Raw genomic sequence first — 17513 nt, forward strand, 5'->3', positions numbered from 1 at the left:
TCGTTGCATTCCATTTGACATGCCTGGGTTTGAAGGAGATAAGTTATAGCCATTTATCTTACCTTCCCTGAAGATAGTAGGTAGCCCTGAAGCCTGGACTAAGCCAAAATTTAGTGAAGCAAAGCTACCAAAAGCAATACAGTTTGGTTCATTTTTTACAATTTATTTAGAAAAATAGACTCTGAGTTCACATTCACCCCAGGGCTGTGTGGGTGACACAGCAAGGAGACACCTGAGATGAGCTGAGGAAGGTTTGAATTATGGTATCTGAAGAGCTGGGGCAACAGGATACCTTGTACCTCCAGATTTAGAGTGGCATGAGTGGCTTGGCTTTCCTCCCATACCCCTGTTCAGTAATCTTCAGACATGATCAATAAGACTAGGGTGGTCCAGCCATGGAAAGGGCGGCAGCCCATGCCATGCCCATCCTGGTCACTGTACTGTTCCCACAGAAATCCTGTAGCCTGGTACTGCCGCCATACATTGCCTATCACATTGGCACGGAGCTCACTGTGGAGCTTGGCAGCCTGGATCTGATGGGGACCCTCTAGGTGCCCATAGTGGTGGAGCGCTCCTAGAGCCAAGTAATTGATATTGAGCCACACAGCACCCCGCCAGTAGGGAGGATCATGCTCTGAATTGTGCTGGCCATAAAAGGGGCTGGAGGCTGCAAGGGAACGCAAACCAAAGGGGCTCCAGAGATGACGGCTGTCAGCTAGAACATCCAGCAGGGGTCCAAGGTGGGGTGAGTTGGGGTCCAGAAGCCGCAGCAGGAAGGGAAAAAGAGTAACGTAGCCCAACGCATCCACATACTGCAAGCGGGGTTGAGTCCGCCCTACCACTCGTACCATCCCCTGAGGGGGCCTAGGCTTCAGCTGTACAGCTTTTGTGTGGTTCCCAAAGTCTGCAAAGACTCCTAGCTCTGGAGCCCAGTGCAGCTCATCCAAGCTCTCCTCTGCCTCCAGTGAGGCAGCTAGTGGGCCCAGCTCAGCAGCTGCCTCAGTCTCCCCTAGCTGCTCTGCAAGCTGAGACAGCACACGGGCACCCAGTGCCACCCAGCATCGCAGATCCAGGTGCCGCTCAGTTGCTGAAGGATGTGAAGCCCGGGGATAGTCATCCAGCCCTGATGGCAGTGTCTTAGGGTTCAGTAGGGTAGGCAAGGCTGGGTCCCGGCCCCGCCAGCGGTAAGAGAGTGGCACAGGCCCTGCTTGGCTCTGATGGAGCCAGGAGAACCAGGCATGTAGGCGGGGGAAGGCCCTGCGCAGGAAGGCCAAGTCAGCAGGATCACTACCTTTTAACATGTGGGCAACAGGTAAAAAGAGGGTTGGGGGGTTGGCATGGGCTGCCCGTTGCACCAAGAATTCTGGGGGCACCCGGGCTCGGGCCTCATCCCCCAGTACCTGCTCCCGCCCAATCCAGCCGTCAGCATTGAGCAGCCCCAGCCAATGGCCTAGGACCTCTCTGGTGATGTGGGGATCCCACCGTTGGACCACTAGCTGGTGAAAGCCCTCATCCCAAAGGAAACCTCGTGGGAAGAATGACCTGGAGGGTACTGCTGAGAAAAGAGGGAGAGGTGGAAAGAGGGCTGGGTCCACCTTCTGCTCAGATCCTTCTACCCCCATGTCTGGCAATACCAGACCCTGTCCATAGAAGTAGCCAATCCCACCAAGGAGGCTGCTGAGGGCAACCTGACCCAAAGTCTGCTCCCCAGGACTCAGGCCCTTCTCTTTTAGCTGAAAGGTCTTCTCAAAGCGCTCTTGAAAGGCTGCAGCATGGCTCTCCAGGGCCTGGGTCAGTAGGCTGCCTGCCAGTTGCCCCAGGGCTTGGTTTCCTCCTGCCTGGGCGCTGCCAGATTCAAACACCAAATCCACGGAAAAGGGGATTTTCAGAGTCACCTGCTGTATCAAGAACTGCCCTTGTCCCTGCCCTTGCCCATTTGGGCCTCTGTCCTCCCACTTCAGAGATCCTGGCAAGCCGAGGTAGCGCTCAGGAGAAGCCCCTGGGGGCTGATGCTGAAACCAGCTATTTAGGCGACTCTTCACCACCTCTGTCAGCAGGGCCAGTCCTGGGTTGGAGGACCAGAAGACATTGTAGCTTTAAGACAAGAAGAGAAATAAAAAATAGTATTCAGGAAGAGGTGGGTGGGGATTATATAGGGAAATGCAAGGTGATCAGGAATCATGATGAAAAGTCTTAATGCAGGGACTATAGAGACTGGTGAGACTGGAAGTAACTGGTGGAGGGATAGTAGGATGAGAGAAACAAATTGAGCTGAGTCAGCATCCAAACCATCCCCTACTACCACCCCACACTCTTCCCTGAGTTACCTGCCATACTTGGGAGCAGTGTCCCCTGGACTGGTTGGTGACAAAAGTGTAAAGCGGAAGTCACCAAGTTCACTGGTGTGCCCACTGATGAACTTCAACTGCCCCTTGGCCCCAACCTCTGGGAGTAGGACTTCCTGGCCATCTGTTACCACATAGAAGAAAAGGGAGACCAAAGGAAGGGCAGAGGTACCTGAAGCCTGGGTGACCAAGAAGAACAGAAAATAAATAAATAAACAAATAAATAAATCAACATTAAATTGGCAGTCTTTCTTGAAACTCAGCCTTACAGTGAGTGAAAGGCATCCCAGGCAGGAGTAACATGGTAAACAATATACGTCTGGCAGTGCTGAGTCACTGAGGCTAAATAGATATACCCAGTGGGATGAGCTAAGGAACCTTACAGAGTTCTCTGGGAAATAATAGAATACTTTGTACTATGTCCTACACTAAGAACTCTACACAGATTATTTAATTCTTACAATTTGTGAGTTCGGCATTAACTATTATCTTTGCTTTACCAACAAGGAAATCAAGGCTTTGGGGTGGTAAACAGACACTGTCATACAGAGAGTTGTTTAAGACAGAATTCAAAACAGGCAGCCAGACTCTGCCCCTGCTGTTACCCCCAATTCAGACTGCATTTGCTGGCAGCAAGGGAAGTACTGAGGGAGTCTGGGCTGAGGAAAGGGTATCCTGAGGCCCTGACCTGAGGCTCTACAGTCACTCTCCAGCTCCAGTCCCCTCCGTGTTGACCCCCAGGCCTCTTGACGAACTCAGTAGTGAGCCTTAAGGCCCCATCCTGGATGTGCTGCCGCCCGAAGGAGAGGCCGTCGTGGAACTCCCAGCCATAGGGACCCACGCCGTCTCCCTGCTCACACGTGTGCCTGAGCTTAGGGGTCCCTGGGGTGGCGCCCTGCTGCGCCCACATCAGTCCTGGGGGTAGAATGGCCACGTAAGTCAAACAGAGCACAGGGAACCTGTCCCTCTGGGTCTCCGAGAACTTTAGGGTCATCCTTCTTAACTCCTGCTCCACTCCTCCCCACCCTTGCTCTAGCGGGAAGCTGGGACGCCCAGATTAAGAGAGTGCCTGTCTGCCCGCCCCGGGGCCCAGTTACCGGTGAGGAGGGGCTTCGGGCTGCGAGTCTTCATGCCGAAATAGACGTGAGGGCGGTAGGTGCCCCAGAAGAGGTCCGGGGCCACCGCGGGACTGGAGGAGTCGGGGGACAGCGCTGGGGGCGCGGAGTGCAGCGTGACCGCCCGCCATGCACGGTGCCACACCAGCACCCAGCGCCCCGACAGGGCGAGAGCCAGAGCCAGAACCACCACTGCCAAAGCCGCTCCCCCGGCTGCGCCCCGGGCCCTGCCGCCCCGGCCGTCCCGTCGCCCCGGGCCGACCCTCCCCTCCCTCTCTACTGCCCGCGGTCCTTCAGCGGGCGCTGCGCGGCGCCGCCGCTCGCCTCGAGCCATCCTAGCACCCAGCACGTTGCCCTAGCGCAGGCAGGCGGCAGTGGCGCCCGGGTCCTGCTTCGCCTCTCCGGCTCTCGCCTGGGGCCCCCGCAGCCACGGTCCTGTCAGCACCAGTGGGCCCGCGCCTCCAGCTTCAGGTCCTCCTCGCGCCGGAAGTCCCGCCCCGCCACGTCAGGTCAAGTCCCCTAGTCCGGAACCGCTGTCGTCCGCGTGCAGAAGGGGCAGATCAGCCGGGTCGGTACCGGGAAGAGACCGCTCTCTGGGTGTGCGCTTATCTGGCGCGCTCAGGGAGTCTACAGACTAGTAGAGAAAACCAGTCCTACTTTGAGCTTTTTTCTTTTCTTTTCTTTTCTTTTTTTTAAGTAACTATTATATATTAACCTGAGAAGCTAGCCTAAGTACTTTACTGATAACTGCCCCACCCCAATCAGGTGGCAGAAAATCAGAGCCTAGGAAATACAACTTTTCAACTTGGCCTAGGCCACAGAGCTGGGCTAGCTTTGAACTCAGGTGTACCTGAATCAAGCTGGATTACCTGATCGACACCTAGTACCTTCTGTCCTCGAGGAATGCAGAAAGTGGACTCAAGAGGAAGCCTGGGGTCTGGTTCCAGCTATGTCTGGAACCAGACTTACGAATATGTAAGAGACCCGTGTACTCGGCCTACAATTCTAGTCTACAGCCCCTCCCACCCCGTCTCCCCACTGGTGCTGGGGATTGAATCCAAGACCTGGTGCGTGCAACTAGGCAAGTGCTCTGCCACTGAACTACAATCCCCAGCCCTGTAGGCTATTATTATTTTATCTAGTTGAACCCTAGAATGACCATAATAGTGGTACCTGTATTTACAGAAGGCACTTTCTCCAGAACAATCCAGGAGGCAGAGGACCTTGGGGAGAGTGTGGCTTTTGTTTATATTAGCCAAGGCTGTAGGAAGGAGGTAGTATCTGCACCTCAGGTTGACCTAGAAGCATCAACATTACCTTTATGGCAGTGCAGAAATGCAACTTAGATTCAACTAGCTCAGAAATGCAACTTAGATTCATAGTTACTTCCTTCTCACCAACAGTGCAACATAAAAGCTGTTTATATACATAAGTCCATCCCATCCTAAATGAAAGCCAGCCCTATTCAACTTTTGTTTTGGTACTGGGGACTGACCTCAGGGCCTTTGCTGTGCACATTCTGTACCATTCTGCTACACCCACAGACTATTCTATATCCTTATGCTCTTTTACCTATTGTCTTACTTCCCGCAGAAACTTATCGTAAAAAACTAATGCTTTATGTAACGTGCTCATTTATATTTCACTATAATCTGACTTCTGGCCCCACTCCCTACTGGTAGACTTCTTACTCAACAATCACCTTCTAACCAAACCTAATACTCAACCCTGTTTGTACTACCCCTTTGCTACCCTTGTACTTGATCCACATCTCTATTGTAGAATGTTTTACATACCTAAGTTTTATTTATTCATCTTTGTGTCCCAGAACTAATCACCTTTATTGTTGCAAGGTAGATGTTAACAGCCAGTTAACTGTGGAGCTGAAGAACAAAATCCAGGTTGTCAATATTCTTTCTGCTTTACAATAGAGCTTCTTAGATAATAGCACTTATTATTCTCCCATCATCATTGTAGGCATTTTATAGACATTAACTCATTAAATGCTCTCAGTCCTCTGAGGCAGTCATCCCTATCAGTTGATTGGTTCCAGGACCCCTGAAAGTCCCTTATATAAAAAGGCCCCTGCTCAAATCCCTATGTGAATTGCTAAGGTATTTGCGCATAATCTATATATGCCCTCCTGTATAGTTTAAATCATCTCTAGATTTCTGATACCTATACAATGTAAATGCTATATATGCAGATAGCCGTTATGCAGTATTATTTAGGGAATAACAAGGGGAAAAGTCTGAACATGTTCAGTACAAATGCAATCTTTTTTTCTGCAGTATTCTAAATCTGAGGTTGGTTGAATCCTAGGGTACAGAACCCATGGATAGAGGGCCATTTCTACTATTATCCTTATTTGACAAGAGGAAGCAGGCACTGATGGATTAAGTAATTTGTCCAAAGTGACACAGTTACTTAAAGCAGAAGTGGTATTTCAACCCCAGGCAGTCTGGTTGTACACTATACTGCTTCCAAGTGGTTTTCTTTTTTAAAGGGAGTGGAGAATGGAGAGACACTCTTTCAGACAGGGAAAAGGGCCAGGTATGGTGGTGCATACCTATAATCCCAGCAGCTTGTGAGGCTGAGGTAGGAGAATCTCAAGTTCAAAGCCAGCCTGAGCAATTTAGTGAGATTCCAAGCAACTTAGTGAGACACTGTCTCTAAAATAAAGTATTTTTAAAAGGGTTGGGGATGTAGCTTAGTGGTTGAGTGCCCCGGGTTCAATCCCTAGTACCAAAAAAAAAAAAAAAAAAAAAAAAAAAAATTGACAGGGAAAAAGGTATGGTAACATTATAGGAAGGTCATGTGAAATGTACATGACAAAAGTAGATAGAAGCCAATGAATGTCTAAGATCTTTGCCTAGCTGAGCATTCTGAAGTTTTTCTATAGGACAGGGGTTTTCAGTTTTTTTTTTTTTTTCCCCCTACAACCACAGTAAGAAATCATCCATACTGGCATACTGTAATCCCAGCAAGTCAGGAGACTGAGGCATGAGGATCAAAAGTTCCAGGCCAGTCTCAGCAATTTAGTGAGGCTCTAAATAACTTAGCAAGACCTTGTCTCAAAATAAAAATAAAAAGGGATGGGGGGGGAAAAAAAAGCATGTGGGGGCAGTGCTAAGGATGTGGCTTGGTGGTTAAGAGCCCCTGGGTTCATTCCCTGGTACCAAATAAATAAATAAATAAAAAGGGATCCCTCCTCCAAATCATCTATATTGCAACCCAGTGCATTCAACACACACACACACACACACACACACACACACACACACACATACACACACCGTATATATGATTACATGCTTAAAACTAGTTTTCTAAGAGAACTTTCCAATCCATGTGACATACACTGATACTTTTTATTCTTTTTTTTTTTTTAAATAGGCTGATGTAATTTGATAAATTGATTTCATTATGCACGCTAATGGGGGTTAATCTAAAATGAAAAACTATTTCAGGTACTATTTTCTGAGACAGGTAGTGGTGGGAAATAAGCAGCCATGTGCTTTGGGAGAATCAAATTAGCAAAAGTGATTAGGATAAAGACCAGGCAGAATGCAACAGTGATACAAGAGAATAAATGGGAACAGAAGTTCAAGAGCTTTTAAATTCTTTATTTATTGCTACTGGAGATTGAACCCAGGGCACACTACCACTAAGCTATATCCCAGTCCTTTGTATTTTTTTTATTTTGAGACAGGATCTCACTAAATTCCTGAGGTGGCCTGGAATTTGCCATCCTCTTGCCTCAGTCTCCCAGGTCACTAGGGTTACTGGCCTGTGCCACCTCCTGGAATCAACTCTATTTTAGACAAAGAATGTTGATGGCAATTGGAGGAAGCTGGTAGTAAGTAACCTGACTAAAGCAGAGAAATTAAGACTAGAACCAAAGAGAAATGTAGGGTTTTACTCCAGAGAAGATAGTTCAAGTTAGGACTCCAAAGATGGTTGCCCCAGGAAGAATAAAAAGGAAAAAAAAAAAAATGTAGACAATACGTCTTTGTGGTTAATGAGGGGGGAAAATCCAAGAAGGACAGAGGTAACGGAAGGAGGTGAATTAAGAGTGAAAAAAGCTAATGAGAAAGAAAGCTGAGGATTGAGAAAATAGCACATTTGGTAAACAAGATTAAATGGTACCCTGAGTGATGTAAGAAGCTGTACTAAAAAGGGTTAAGCAGTAAGTGATGGTAAGAGAGAAAAAAATTCAAGTTCGTTCAAACCTCTTCCCACCCCATCTTCTCTAGTCCAGACGCATTGTAGTGTGATGGGCTGACAGATCTGGTTCCATGAGAATGTTATAGTCTAGACAGACTCCATTTTGCTCTGAGACTCCATGTTCTGTAGGAAATAAGCTTCTCCCATGGGAACACCCCACCTCTGTACCCATTAACAATTGCTTAACTTCCCCCATGGGAACACCCGGCCTCTGTCCCCATCATCAGTTACTTAGCGTGACATGTTTAGCAATATAAAATAACGATTCTTATGAAATAAAAAATTGCTCTTTTGATCCCTATTGCTCCTAACCATGTAAATGGTTATTGTGTGGATGTTAGTAACAGTTCTTTAGTTTGTACCTAGGTGACCCACTTCCCCCTGTTGATGATCTCATGATGTTAGTCTGTAATTTTCAATCATAGCAACAGACACGGAAGATTAATGTAATTTTGGTATAAGAACCCCTACAACACTGTGGTGGGGGCTGTTCTCCCAATGGCCATTTTTTGGGGCATTGTGTGAGATAGTCTGCCGGCCAGCTTAATAAAGACTCAAATTTGGACTTCTCAGTGGTGATCTGTCTGTTCTTAAGTTGAGCCCCAAAAGAGTAGTGGCAGGTCTCGCCCAATCCACCCTACTCTGTGCCCCTCCTGATGATACCACCGTTATTGATGAAGAGTTGTGCTTCCTCAGATGTTGAAGTATAATGTCAGAGAAGCACGCCAAGACAAGCACATTACGCAGGTTTTATTTAAAAGTAATAATACAGGCTTCTCCCGGAGGGAGAAGGGGGCCATGGCTGATGTTCTAGAATCCCAAGAAGTGAGCGCACCCTACATCTTTTATAGATTAGGGTCGTCTTTGTTCCATTCCCCTCGCCCTTACCATCTTTCTCTTTCCTGCCTATCTGACTAGGCCCAGGAGTTGCTGGGCAAAAAAAGATGAGAAGTGAATGCAGGGGAATATTCAGGTAGGGGCCCAGGGGACATTAATTAGCAATTCCCTGGCTGCAACATTTTGGGAGGGGTAGTTAGGCAGGCAACTTTGGTGATTAAAAGGGTTCTGCAGACAGTGACATTCCAATCTCCCAGGGGTGGTCTCCAGCCTCCCAGGCTCAGATGACCTTCCTTCTTCCATTTGACCAGATTTCTTATTCTATACTAACTACCTGTCCTCAATTCTGGCTTCACCTATAGTGACTTGAATAATTAAGTCGTGCTTAAGTGTCCTAGTCCAAGATCAAAATCTGCTTGTTGGGTTTCTTCCACGCTGTCAGTGCTCAGTAGCAGCGCCTGGCTTGTCCCGGCTTCCCGCTGGGTTTCTGGCCTGGATGTGGGAAGCGAACGCGATGAACATTTCCTGGGCGGTGAGGTGAGCGCCGCGCATTATCAGGCGATGCCCGTCTCCTGGGGAAGATTTAAACAAACGAGTCACGCACTTAGCAACAGCAGGGCTGGGGCTGGGGGTTTCCTGCCGCCCTGCTAGCCCATTTCCCACACGGAGCCCACCGAACAGCACGTCCACGCAGGGCTCGGAGCCGTCGTGCCTCACGTCAGCAATAACTGTGCAATTGAGATTGGTGGAGCGGACCTTCTCGCTGCTCACTGCTTGGAGGAAGGTCCTATGGTGGAAAAACGGGGCAGGGTGAGTGCGGGCGGACGGGGCTAGGAGGCGGGAAGGGGATGCATCCCCTTCCCGCCCACATTCTCACCTCGTCGACTCCACGTTGTTCTCGAAGGGGCAAAACTGAACCCGAACCTGTTTCACGGATCGCAGTCCTAGCCGAGCCAAGGCCGCGGCCATGGTGACCTCCGCCCCGGAAGGACTCGCGAGAGCGGAAGTGGTGCAGCTGCAAGGTTACTCCTCCCGCAGCCTCTGCAAAGTAGATTTCCGACCACCGGCAGCCAAACTGCAGTCACCAAACTGCAGCCCTGGCTCCCCAGCCAGGGGGTGGGGCATGGTTTCGGGACAATGTATGGAGGGGCCCAAAGTAAGCGGTCACTAAATATTTTCTATCGTTAACAGTCCTCTGTACCACAGTGCAGACGATAAGTAGTGCAAAACCCTTTTGTACGAAAATCCATCCATCTTTTGCAGCCTTTCCCCTTAAGAATCTTGATGTACAAGACCTAGACTAACACCACCTTAAATTGTCTCCTTCAAGGAGAGGACATTACCACTGCAGGGATTATCTACCTACCAGGAGGAAACCCTATTTAGGTAACTGAATAACCAAATCTTGAATATGAAGGTCCTACAATCCAGTACTCTTAAGTGACTGAAAATAGTAATAGGGAAGGGAGTACAGGATAAAACAACCCTTGGGACTGATTCCACCTTTGGGATTCCCCATAAATTAACTCTTTTAGTCCGGTTTCTGGTATTTAAGAGGATACAGCTTCAGGCATGTTTCCTATTGCTTCCCCTTTCCTTGTACCCTCAAATCCAACCTGTAACCCTCCTCCTACTTCCAGCCCCACAGTCTTCACTGAGTGGGGAACTAGACCTGAGCCATCCAAGGGTGCTGACCTTCAGGTTCCAGTCTATGGTTTTGCCCTTAACTCTTGATTGCTGGCACTGGAGTAATATTGGATTCATAGCTTCTGATTCCAGGCTCTAATGTAGCTTATGTATGCTTTCTCCCAAGTTCCCAATTCTAGACTTCTTCAATATGCAGTTCCAAATATCTGGGCTTTTCCAGTCAAATTTGGGGAGCTTCTGGTCCTTAGGATTCAGGACTGGTCCCCAGGCAGGAAAGAAAAGGCAGGTGCCAACGGGGATGCTGGTTCTGCCTTAGGGCAAGCCAAGCCTGCTGATTTCCCACCAGGTAAGCCTCAGGGCTAGGTCCTCCTCCCCTCAGGGTGCTTAGCAACTGAGTGGTCTGGGCTGGGGGTGCTTCAGGCCTTAGAGGGGGCTCCAAGCTCTCCAGGCTGTTGAGGGTGCTGCTGGGCCATTCTGTGGTCTGGACTTCATTACAAACACCTGGTGAGGAAAGAGTGCAAGGCAGGTGGCTGGTAGGAAGATACTAAAGCAGATCAATGGTGAGTCTGAACTGTGGATCACTTAAAGCAGTGAGGGAGGGGCTAGGAGAATCTCAGATTGGTGGTGGGAAGTGACTCACAGCAACAGGGAGGCCTCCTGTGGACTCCAGCCTTGGGTAGGGGCTGCTGCAGTAAACACAGCAGGGCTCCATCTAGCTGCTGGAAGATGCTGAGCATGAACAGAGTCTGTCGAAGCTCCAGGGACAGGCCCCACTGCTCTTCTTCAAGCAACTCCCTGACCACACCAAAGTCTTGTCTGAGCTGCAGTGCTCCCTGCAGGCTAAACGTCCAGGTGCAATGTGACCCCCTGACCTTTGTGCTTTGCCAAAAGCTCTATCCCTCCTAAACCCTCTTCCCCGTTCCATTCCTCCTGCAACTGCTTTTTCTCCCCACCTGAACCGGATCCCATGGATGAGGATGTGGTCGAGCCAGGCACCTAGAATGGCTGTCAGCGCCTGACCCAAGGCAGGGGCCTGGGCTTGGGGTGGTAATCCCTGCAATCCTTGCAACACAGGCTCCAGTACAGTGCGGACTACCAACCCAGCATACTCACTAGGAACACTGGGAAGTTCTGGAGTGAGAAAAGAGAAAGGATAGGATGTGAGACTGTGGAGTGTTTGTGAGAAGAGGTTAGGATTTCAGGAAGGGAGGGCACAGAAAGTCAGGATGAGGATGGAGATAGTGGTGTGGAGCCAGTATTTGGAGAGGGTGGAATACTGTCACCCCCAGGGACCCTGGAAGTAGAAGGTGGGATAAGAAGTTACCAGGAGAGAGACGAAGCCTCCAGTACCGACCACGTGGCATGTACAGCTTGAAGCCCTGTGTAGCTTGTTTATGACATTCTTGGAAAAAGAGACTTAATGACTCTTCAGGCAGGAGCTGCATGGATAGGGAGAAAGTAAAAGGGGCTTATCCGTTAGGGACTTGTCAAATTATGATGTTTCTTTAAATCTTAGATGTTAGCTGGGTGTGGTATTCCATGCCTATAATCCCAGCTACGCAGGATGCTGAGGCAAAAGAATTGCTAGTTCAAGACCAGGCAACTAGACCAGGACAACTTAGTGAGACCCTGTTTCAAAATAAAAAGAGCTGAGGTTGTAGGTCAATGGTAAAGCCCATCTGGGTTCAATCCCAGTACTGGAATTCAATCAATCAATCTCAGGTGTTCAACTTGGTGTCCATAAACCCCCAGGATTGTATGTATGATTGTGGCATTTCTAAAGAGAAATCTATAGCTTTCATTAAGTTTTCCAAGAGTCCTTGATGCAAATTATGCCTTTTTTTTTTTTTTTTTTTTTTTTTTTTTGCGGTGCTGGGGATCGAACTCAGGGCCTTGTGCATGCAAGGCAAGCACTCTACTGACTGAGCTATCTCCCCAGCCCTTGATGCAAATTATGAACAATTTTCCCCTAAATACCCTGCTTTCAACTTGATTCAGTGAATGGATAGTCCTTAAAGTTAATTTTATTCTCTAGTAACTTTAAGAAAAAAAAAAAAAAAAAAAAAGAAGACACCCTACTACTATCATCATCTACCACCAGTGTTTTCAAAAGCACATGCCAGAGAGAGGGATCTGATGGGGAGTGATTACAAAAACTTTCTGGTTATCATATATGAAAGGAAAGTAGGAACTGTATGTAAACCAAGAGTAATGACTACTTTAATATTCTGGTATTTAGGAAGCTTTGGAATGTCCTTACAATCAATATTCTTGATGGCCTACTATCTTTTCTCCAGAGCAACATAAACCACAAAACAAGAAAAGGCCTATGTGCTGGTTTTGTTTGTTTCTGTAGCTTATTTGGTAGGTTGTGGTTTTGGAGGGAGAGAAGACAGTAATAAAGAAGGTCTCTGCTTTGTAGCCCATTTTGGAAGAGAGTATCCCAAGAAATGGGGTATATGGCAGCTGCTCTGTTAAAAAAAAAAAAAAAAATGTGGAGAAGAAAGTAGTGAGGGATGGGAAGGGCCATACGACTCTTGGCACATCTGACAACAATCTGTCCAACTCTAAATTCTTTCTTTATTCTCCAACAAACCAGATTCCCCTTTTCTTTGCTTATGTATATCAAGGAAATTGTCCTGTGGCCACTGGACACTTATCAGAACCTGCGTACTCAAAACTCTGAAGAGATACAAGGTACACAGTATGAGATCACCCCTGCCCTTTCTGGGACATTACAGTTCAGCTAGGGAGAAGTGTAAACTCACAACACCTGATTCTTCTGACATGCGCTGGAGCACCCAGAGCAGATGTCTAGACGTACAGTCACCAGGTGGAGAAGCAAGGCATGCAGTGCTCTGCAGTGTTTGGTCCATGTGGTGAACACACCGTCTCTTGTCCCTTTTGCTCTGTTTTTACCTCAGTCACTAAGAGCTGAACCTTTCTTGTATCATGCCTCCCCATCTCCCTTCTGTGCAGCCCCTACAGCTAGATCACACTTCTTTCACCATATTCACTGTTCCCTTTCTGCTGTTACAGTGGCTCCCCATCACTCATGAGACAAAGCTCAAATTCATTCAGTGCCCTCCACATAATTTGATGCTAACCTGCTTATTCCTCCAGTCCCACACTCCCTTCCCAACACATACATATGTACATAGTATGTGTACACACACATATGCGCGTGCGCACACACACACACACACACACACACACACACACACACACACACAGCCTCTGCTCTGGTCAGACCAACTCTACTACTCCCAAGGATCTATGAACTGTTTCCTCCAGTAACCCCTGCTGCTTCTCTGAGACCGCTCAGCCACCAACTTGTGTCACAGGCTCTGTATGGAACTTTCTATAAAATACATGCCCCCCCCCCCCCATGGTCTTCCTTCCTCAGGCTTCCCAGAATCATCACTATCTGCCCTACTCCATGATAAGCCTACTGTAGGGCATCTTGAGTTTAAGGAGACAGAAGTAATTTAGGTAGAAATGCCCAACATGCAAATGCAGATGCTGCACTAGAACTCTTTTTTTTTTTTTTTTTTTTTGGTACCAGGGATTGAACCCAAGGGCCCTTAACTACTGAGCTACATCCCCAGTCCTTTTTATTTTGAGACAGGGTCTCACTAGGTTGCTTACAGTGTTGCTAAGTTGCTGAGGCTGGCTTTGAATTTGTAATTCTCCTGCCTCAGTACCCGGCTGGACTAGAACTCTTGAGAGCCAGACGAACTAAACTATGAGAGTTTACAGCACCAAGGCACTAGGTAAGCAGAAATGCAGAAGAAAGAAGTAGAGGGTCAACATGAACTCTATAGCCATGCCCCTATTCAAGGCAAAGAGGAGAAAACTGAGCAGAAAGAGAAAACAAAAGACAGACATCTTCCATAGTAGGAACAGATAATATGCAAAATAGGGCAAAATTAAAATAGAATAATAATGGCTTTATTCATAAATATAAAAGAAATCGCCAAGAATGGACAAAGGTTATCATTCTGACATAGGAATCAAAGGTGAGGACAAATAAAGCATTATTTTTTTTTTCATGAGAAGTCTTATAAAATACTATTCTATTTCACTTTTTACTTTTTTTTTTTTTTTTTTTGTGCTGGGGTTCAAATTCAGGACTTCACACATGCTCAACCATTGAGTTACATCCCCAGCCCTATTTCACTTTTTAAACTATCAATGTGTACTACTTTAATGAAAATGCAAATTAAACTTTTAAAGAAAGAAGAAATATTGCACTGAACACTGGTAACAAAGGGGAAAGGTGCAATCATTTATCCTGATTTTTCTCTACAAAATATATCTCAATGGGCACAGTGGCACATGTCTACAATCCCAGTGACTCAGGAGGCTTAGGCAGGAGGATTCCAAGTTTGAGGCCAGTCTCAATAAATTAGTAAGTCCCTAAGCAATTTAGTGAGACCCTGTCTCAAAAATAAAAAGAGCTAAGGATATAGCTCTGTGGTAAAGCACCCCTGGGTTCAATCCCCAATACCAAAAAAAAAAAAAAAAACCCCAAAAAACAAAAAACACACACACAAACACATCCCTCATGGTAACCAAATCATTAATGAGGATAGATTTCTTTTTATAAAAGTGACCTATCTAATAAATGAGGAAGGAATGATAAAATTGGAATATCACCCCTGTGCAACCTTTAATGAAATAATGAGTTTAGGCAATGATGGTCAGTGGCTGTTAACATCAAAAAATGATGGGGGCTGGGGATATAGCTCAGTTGGTAAAGTGCTTGCCTTACAAGCACAAGGCCCTGGGTTTGATCCCCAGCACCAAAAAAATAAAAATAAAAACATCAAAAAATGAAACAAAATTGACCATGAGTTGATCACTGTTAAAGCCCTTCTTGATGGCAGAAATATGGGAGCTCCATTATACTTTTTTCTTTCTGTTTGTATATGGTGAAATTTTCCATAGTTAAAGAGAGAACAACAACCACAAAAAAAAAAAAAAAAAAAAAAAAAAAAAAAAATCAATAAATCAAGAACAGGTTAGTTTAGTGGAGATTCCAAGTCACTGAGATGGTCTACTCTGCCCATCCTGTCCACTGCATGCCCCACCCCAAGTTGTTATGGAATAGGGTCTTAAACTTCTACTGTTAGGGCCCCTGTTCTCCTCACCTGCATATGTGTAGTGAGCTTCTGTATCTCCAGGCCCAGCTGCTGCTCCACCTCTAGGGCTAAGCTTTCCTCTGAGGCCAGACTGGACAGAGCTTCTGCCTCGTGCAAAAGAGGCTTTGGATGGAAACAGAGAGTAAGAGCACAGCCCAGCCCAGGCTGCTCCCCTCCCCACTCCCTAGGCACTCACAGGTAAATCCTTTTGGATCAGGAGAAGGAAGGAACCTGGGGTCCATGCTGCCAAGTTCTGCTGAGCTCTGTTCAAGAACCAGAGCAAGGTGGTCTGCAGGGTACAGAGTCCCAGGGCAGCAGGTGCAGGCCCTGGGAGGGGAGGAGCAAAGTATTTTAGGGGATATGGAACACCTTTGGGATAAAGCAGACTTCAGAACAGACTGAAGGAAAAAGGGATATCCTCATCTGTTCTCTTCCCCTGTCTCCAGGCCCTCCTCTCACCTGGAGGCCGGCAGTGGATCAATCCTGATCTCGGTTCTTGGAGAGCATCCAAGAGAGGTGGAAAGAGTTGCTGCAACAGTTGAGTAGTATGAGAGGGTGAGGCAGGGCTACTCTGATCCCCAAGGGTTGATCCCAAGGCTTGGCAAAAACCTGAGGATGACAGGGTATAGTCTGATGGGGAGTGGCAACCTGGGACTTGAGTTTGCCCCACTATCCCTCTCTTCTCACCTTGATCCCAGCTCCAGATAAGAGACTGATGAAGTAGGCTGTGACACAAAGAAGTCAGCTCCTTCTCACACTCCTGAGGCAGGGATGCTAAGGAGAGAAATTACTCTGGAACCTGAATACAAGGCCCACCCGTCCCACAACCCCTGCCCACTCAATGATGGGTTCTCCAAAACTCAAGACAGGTGAAAGGCAGAACTGCCTTGAAGCCCAGAAACTATAGTTAGAATCCAGGGATTTCATTGTAAACTGCTTCTGTCGTCAGCATTTGAATGAGCAGAGTAGGGAGAAGAGACCCCAGTCCTCCCAAAAGATGGCCCAGGCCCATCACTCACCCTGACCCAGTGCCTGACTCAGTTGTCGTGCAGCTACCCTGGGGTCTCTCCAGGGTCCCAGATTTAGGTCCAAACTCTGAGTACAAGCTGCCCACAGCAGGGTCCAATACTGGCTCCATAGGGCTCCAGCCCCTCCAATCCCCAGTCCACTGTTGACTGAATCCGACACACCCCCTATGAGGCCCAGCAGTCCTGGTAGTAGCTCACGTTCCTCATGGCATCGCTTGTGGAGATGGTCCCGCAAGTCCGACCCTCTGAATGCCTCATCCAGCCGACTTGCCACCTGGCAACCCCGCTCCCGAGTCAGGAGATGGAGCACACGGGCCGGGGAGAAAGGGCGCGCTGCCCTTGGTAGGTGGCCCACGGATTTTCCCTGCAGCCTGTGATAGACAGGAAGCTCCAGCAGCAGTTCAGCGAGTTGGGATGTCAGGCTTAGGCTAGCTGGCGCCCGACCCAGGGAACGAAGCTGCATCTCGATGGCAGCATCCAAGATGTGGGCCGCTAGTCCGATGGGGCGTGCTAGGAGTAGCGGCTCGAGAGTGTCCCGTAGGCCGATTCTCCGAACTGCCCCCCGAGATGGGTGCAGATGCAAGTCGCGGCACAACTCCGGGAAGAGGCCGGGGCCGCCGGCGGGAGTGCGGGGGCTCAGGGTCTTCAAGAGGTGCACCGCCGCCTGCAGGTGGCGGGCGCAATCCCGGGCCTGGAGGAGCTGCTCTCGCTCGCGGTGCAACCGCAGCAACACCGCCCGGAGACGCTGTAGCGCCAGTGGTAACGGGCCGCCAGCTGCGGGCTCCCGCCTCCAGTCCGCAGCGCCAGCCTCGTGCTCCTTACCTGCGTCTGCCGACTCCGACCAGCACTGCTGCCCTCCCAGAGTTTCTCCAGGCTGTGCATCCAGACAGGGAATGCTCCGGGCAACCAGTAGCCCCTGTCTGCCACGAACCTCCCCGCGGCTGGCTCCCGTCCGCCTTCCCTCCCACTGCTTCTCCTGAGAGCCCGCGGGTTGCGCCCACAGCGGGGGCACAGTAGCGAGCGGAGGCAGACGGCCATCGGAGCGAGAAGCCTGAGCCATGGGGCGGCGGGTCTAACGAATCAAACGATTCTCACTTCCCAGCACCGCCCAACGTCCGCTGCATCTGAACTCCGCCTCATACCAAGAACCGACTCTCTTACCCCCGAGCC

The 17513-nt window shown here is 48.5% G+C and overlaps 3 protein-coding genes across 4 annotated transcripts; all 3 read right to left on the reverse strand.

Moving 5' to 3' along the window:
* Window positions 1–137: 137 nt before the first annotated feature.
* Window positions 138–3965, reverse strand: MOGS (mannosyl-oligosaccharide glucosidase). The gene is made up of 4 exons (XM_079110388.1): window positions 3443–3965; window positions 3034–3260; window positions 2328–2524; window positions 138–2094 (listed from the first exon to the last, which is right to left on the reverse strand). Exons 1-4 carry the CDS (start codon window positions 3792–3794, stop codon window positions 351–353), a joined length of 2520 nt encoding a protein of 839 aa, XP_078966514.1. The 5' UTR covers window positions 3795–3965; the 3' UTR covers window positions 138–350.
* A 4085-nt stretch (window positions 3966–8050) lies between these two features.
* On the reverse strand, window positions 8051–9613 carry MRPL53 (mitochondrial ribosomal protein L53). Its single transcript, XM_079110445.1, has 3 exons — window positions 9402–9613; window positions 9199–9311; window positions 8051–9096 (listed from the first exon to the last, which is right to left on the reverse strand). Exons 1-3 carry the CDS (start codon window positions 9491–9493, stop codon window positions 8963–8965), a joined length of 339 nt encoding a protein of 112 aa, XP_078966571.1. The 5' UTR covers window positions 9494–9613; the 3' UTR covers window positions 8051–8962.
* A 799-nt stretch (window positions 9614–10412) lies between these two features.
* CCDC142 (coiled-coil domain containing 142) lies at window positions 10413–17498 on the reverse strand. Of its 2 annotated transcripts, XM_079110390.1 has the most exons (9): window positions 16335–17498; window positions 16003–16089; window positions 15775–15924; window positions 15512–15642; window positions 15325–15438; window positions 11496–11610; window positions 11125–11302; window positions 10812–11011; window positions 10413–10672 (listed from the first exon to the last, which is right to left on the reverse strand). In XM_079110390.1, the coding sequence occupies exons 1-9, from the start codon at window positions 17401–17403 to the stop codon at window positions 10416–10418; spliced, it is 2301 nt and encodes a 766-aa protein (XP_078966516.1). In that variant the 5' UTR covers window positions 17404–17498; the 3' UTR covers window positions 10413–10415. The 2 variants fall into 2 exon arrangements, with proteins under 2 accessions (XP_078966516.1, XP_078966515.1); XM_079110389.1 differs by having other exon boundaries at window positions 15775–16089.
* Between the last annotated feature and the right edge of the window lie 15 nt (window positions 17499–17513).

Source organism: Sciurus vulgaris (assembly GCF_902686455.1).
Source record: "Sciurus vulgaris genome assembly, chromosome: 14".
NCBI lineage: Eukaryota > Metazoa > Chordata > Mammalia > Rodentia > Sciuridae > Sciurus > Sciurus vulgaris.

Coding starts and splice junctions, on each gene's coding strand:
- MOGS (XM_079110388.1), bottom strand. CDS start 3,794: ATGGCTCGAGGCGAGCGGCGGCGCCGCGCAGCGCCCGCTGAAGGACCG. Junction 2,525..3,033: donor GAGTGACTGTAGAGCCTCAG/GTCAGGGCCTCA, acceptor TTGGTCACCCAG/GCTTCAGGTACCTCTGCCCT. Junction 2,095..2,327: donor ACTGCTCCCAAGTATGGCAG/GTAACTCAGGGA, acceptor CTTGTCTTAAAG/CTACAATGTCTTCTGGTCCT.
- MRPL53 (XM_079110445.1), bottom strand. CDS start 9,493: ATGGCCGCGGCCTTGGCTCGGCTAGGACTGCGATCCGTGAAACAGGTT. Junction 9,312..9,401: donor AACAACGTGGAGTCGACGAG/GTGAGAATGTGG, acceptor TTTCCACCATAG/GACCTTCCTCCAAGCAGTGA. Junction 9,097..9,198: donor CTGCGTGGACGTGCTGTTCG/GTGGGCTCCGTG, acceptor AATCTTCCCCAG/GAGACGGGCATCGCCTGATA.
- CCDC142 (XM_079110389.1), bottom strand. CDS start 17,403: ATGGCTCAGGCTTCTCGCTCCGATGGCCGTCTGCCTCCGCTCGCTACT. Junction 11,303..11,495: donor GAGGCTTCGTCTCTCTCCTG/GTAACTTCTTAT, acceptor TTCTCACTCCAG/AACTTCCCAGTGTTCCTAGT. Junction 10,673..10,811: donor CAGGAGGCCTCCCTGTTGCT/GTGAGTCACTTC, acceptor TTTCCTCACCAG/GTGTTTGTAATGAAGTCCAG.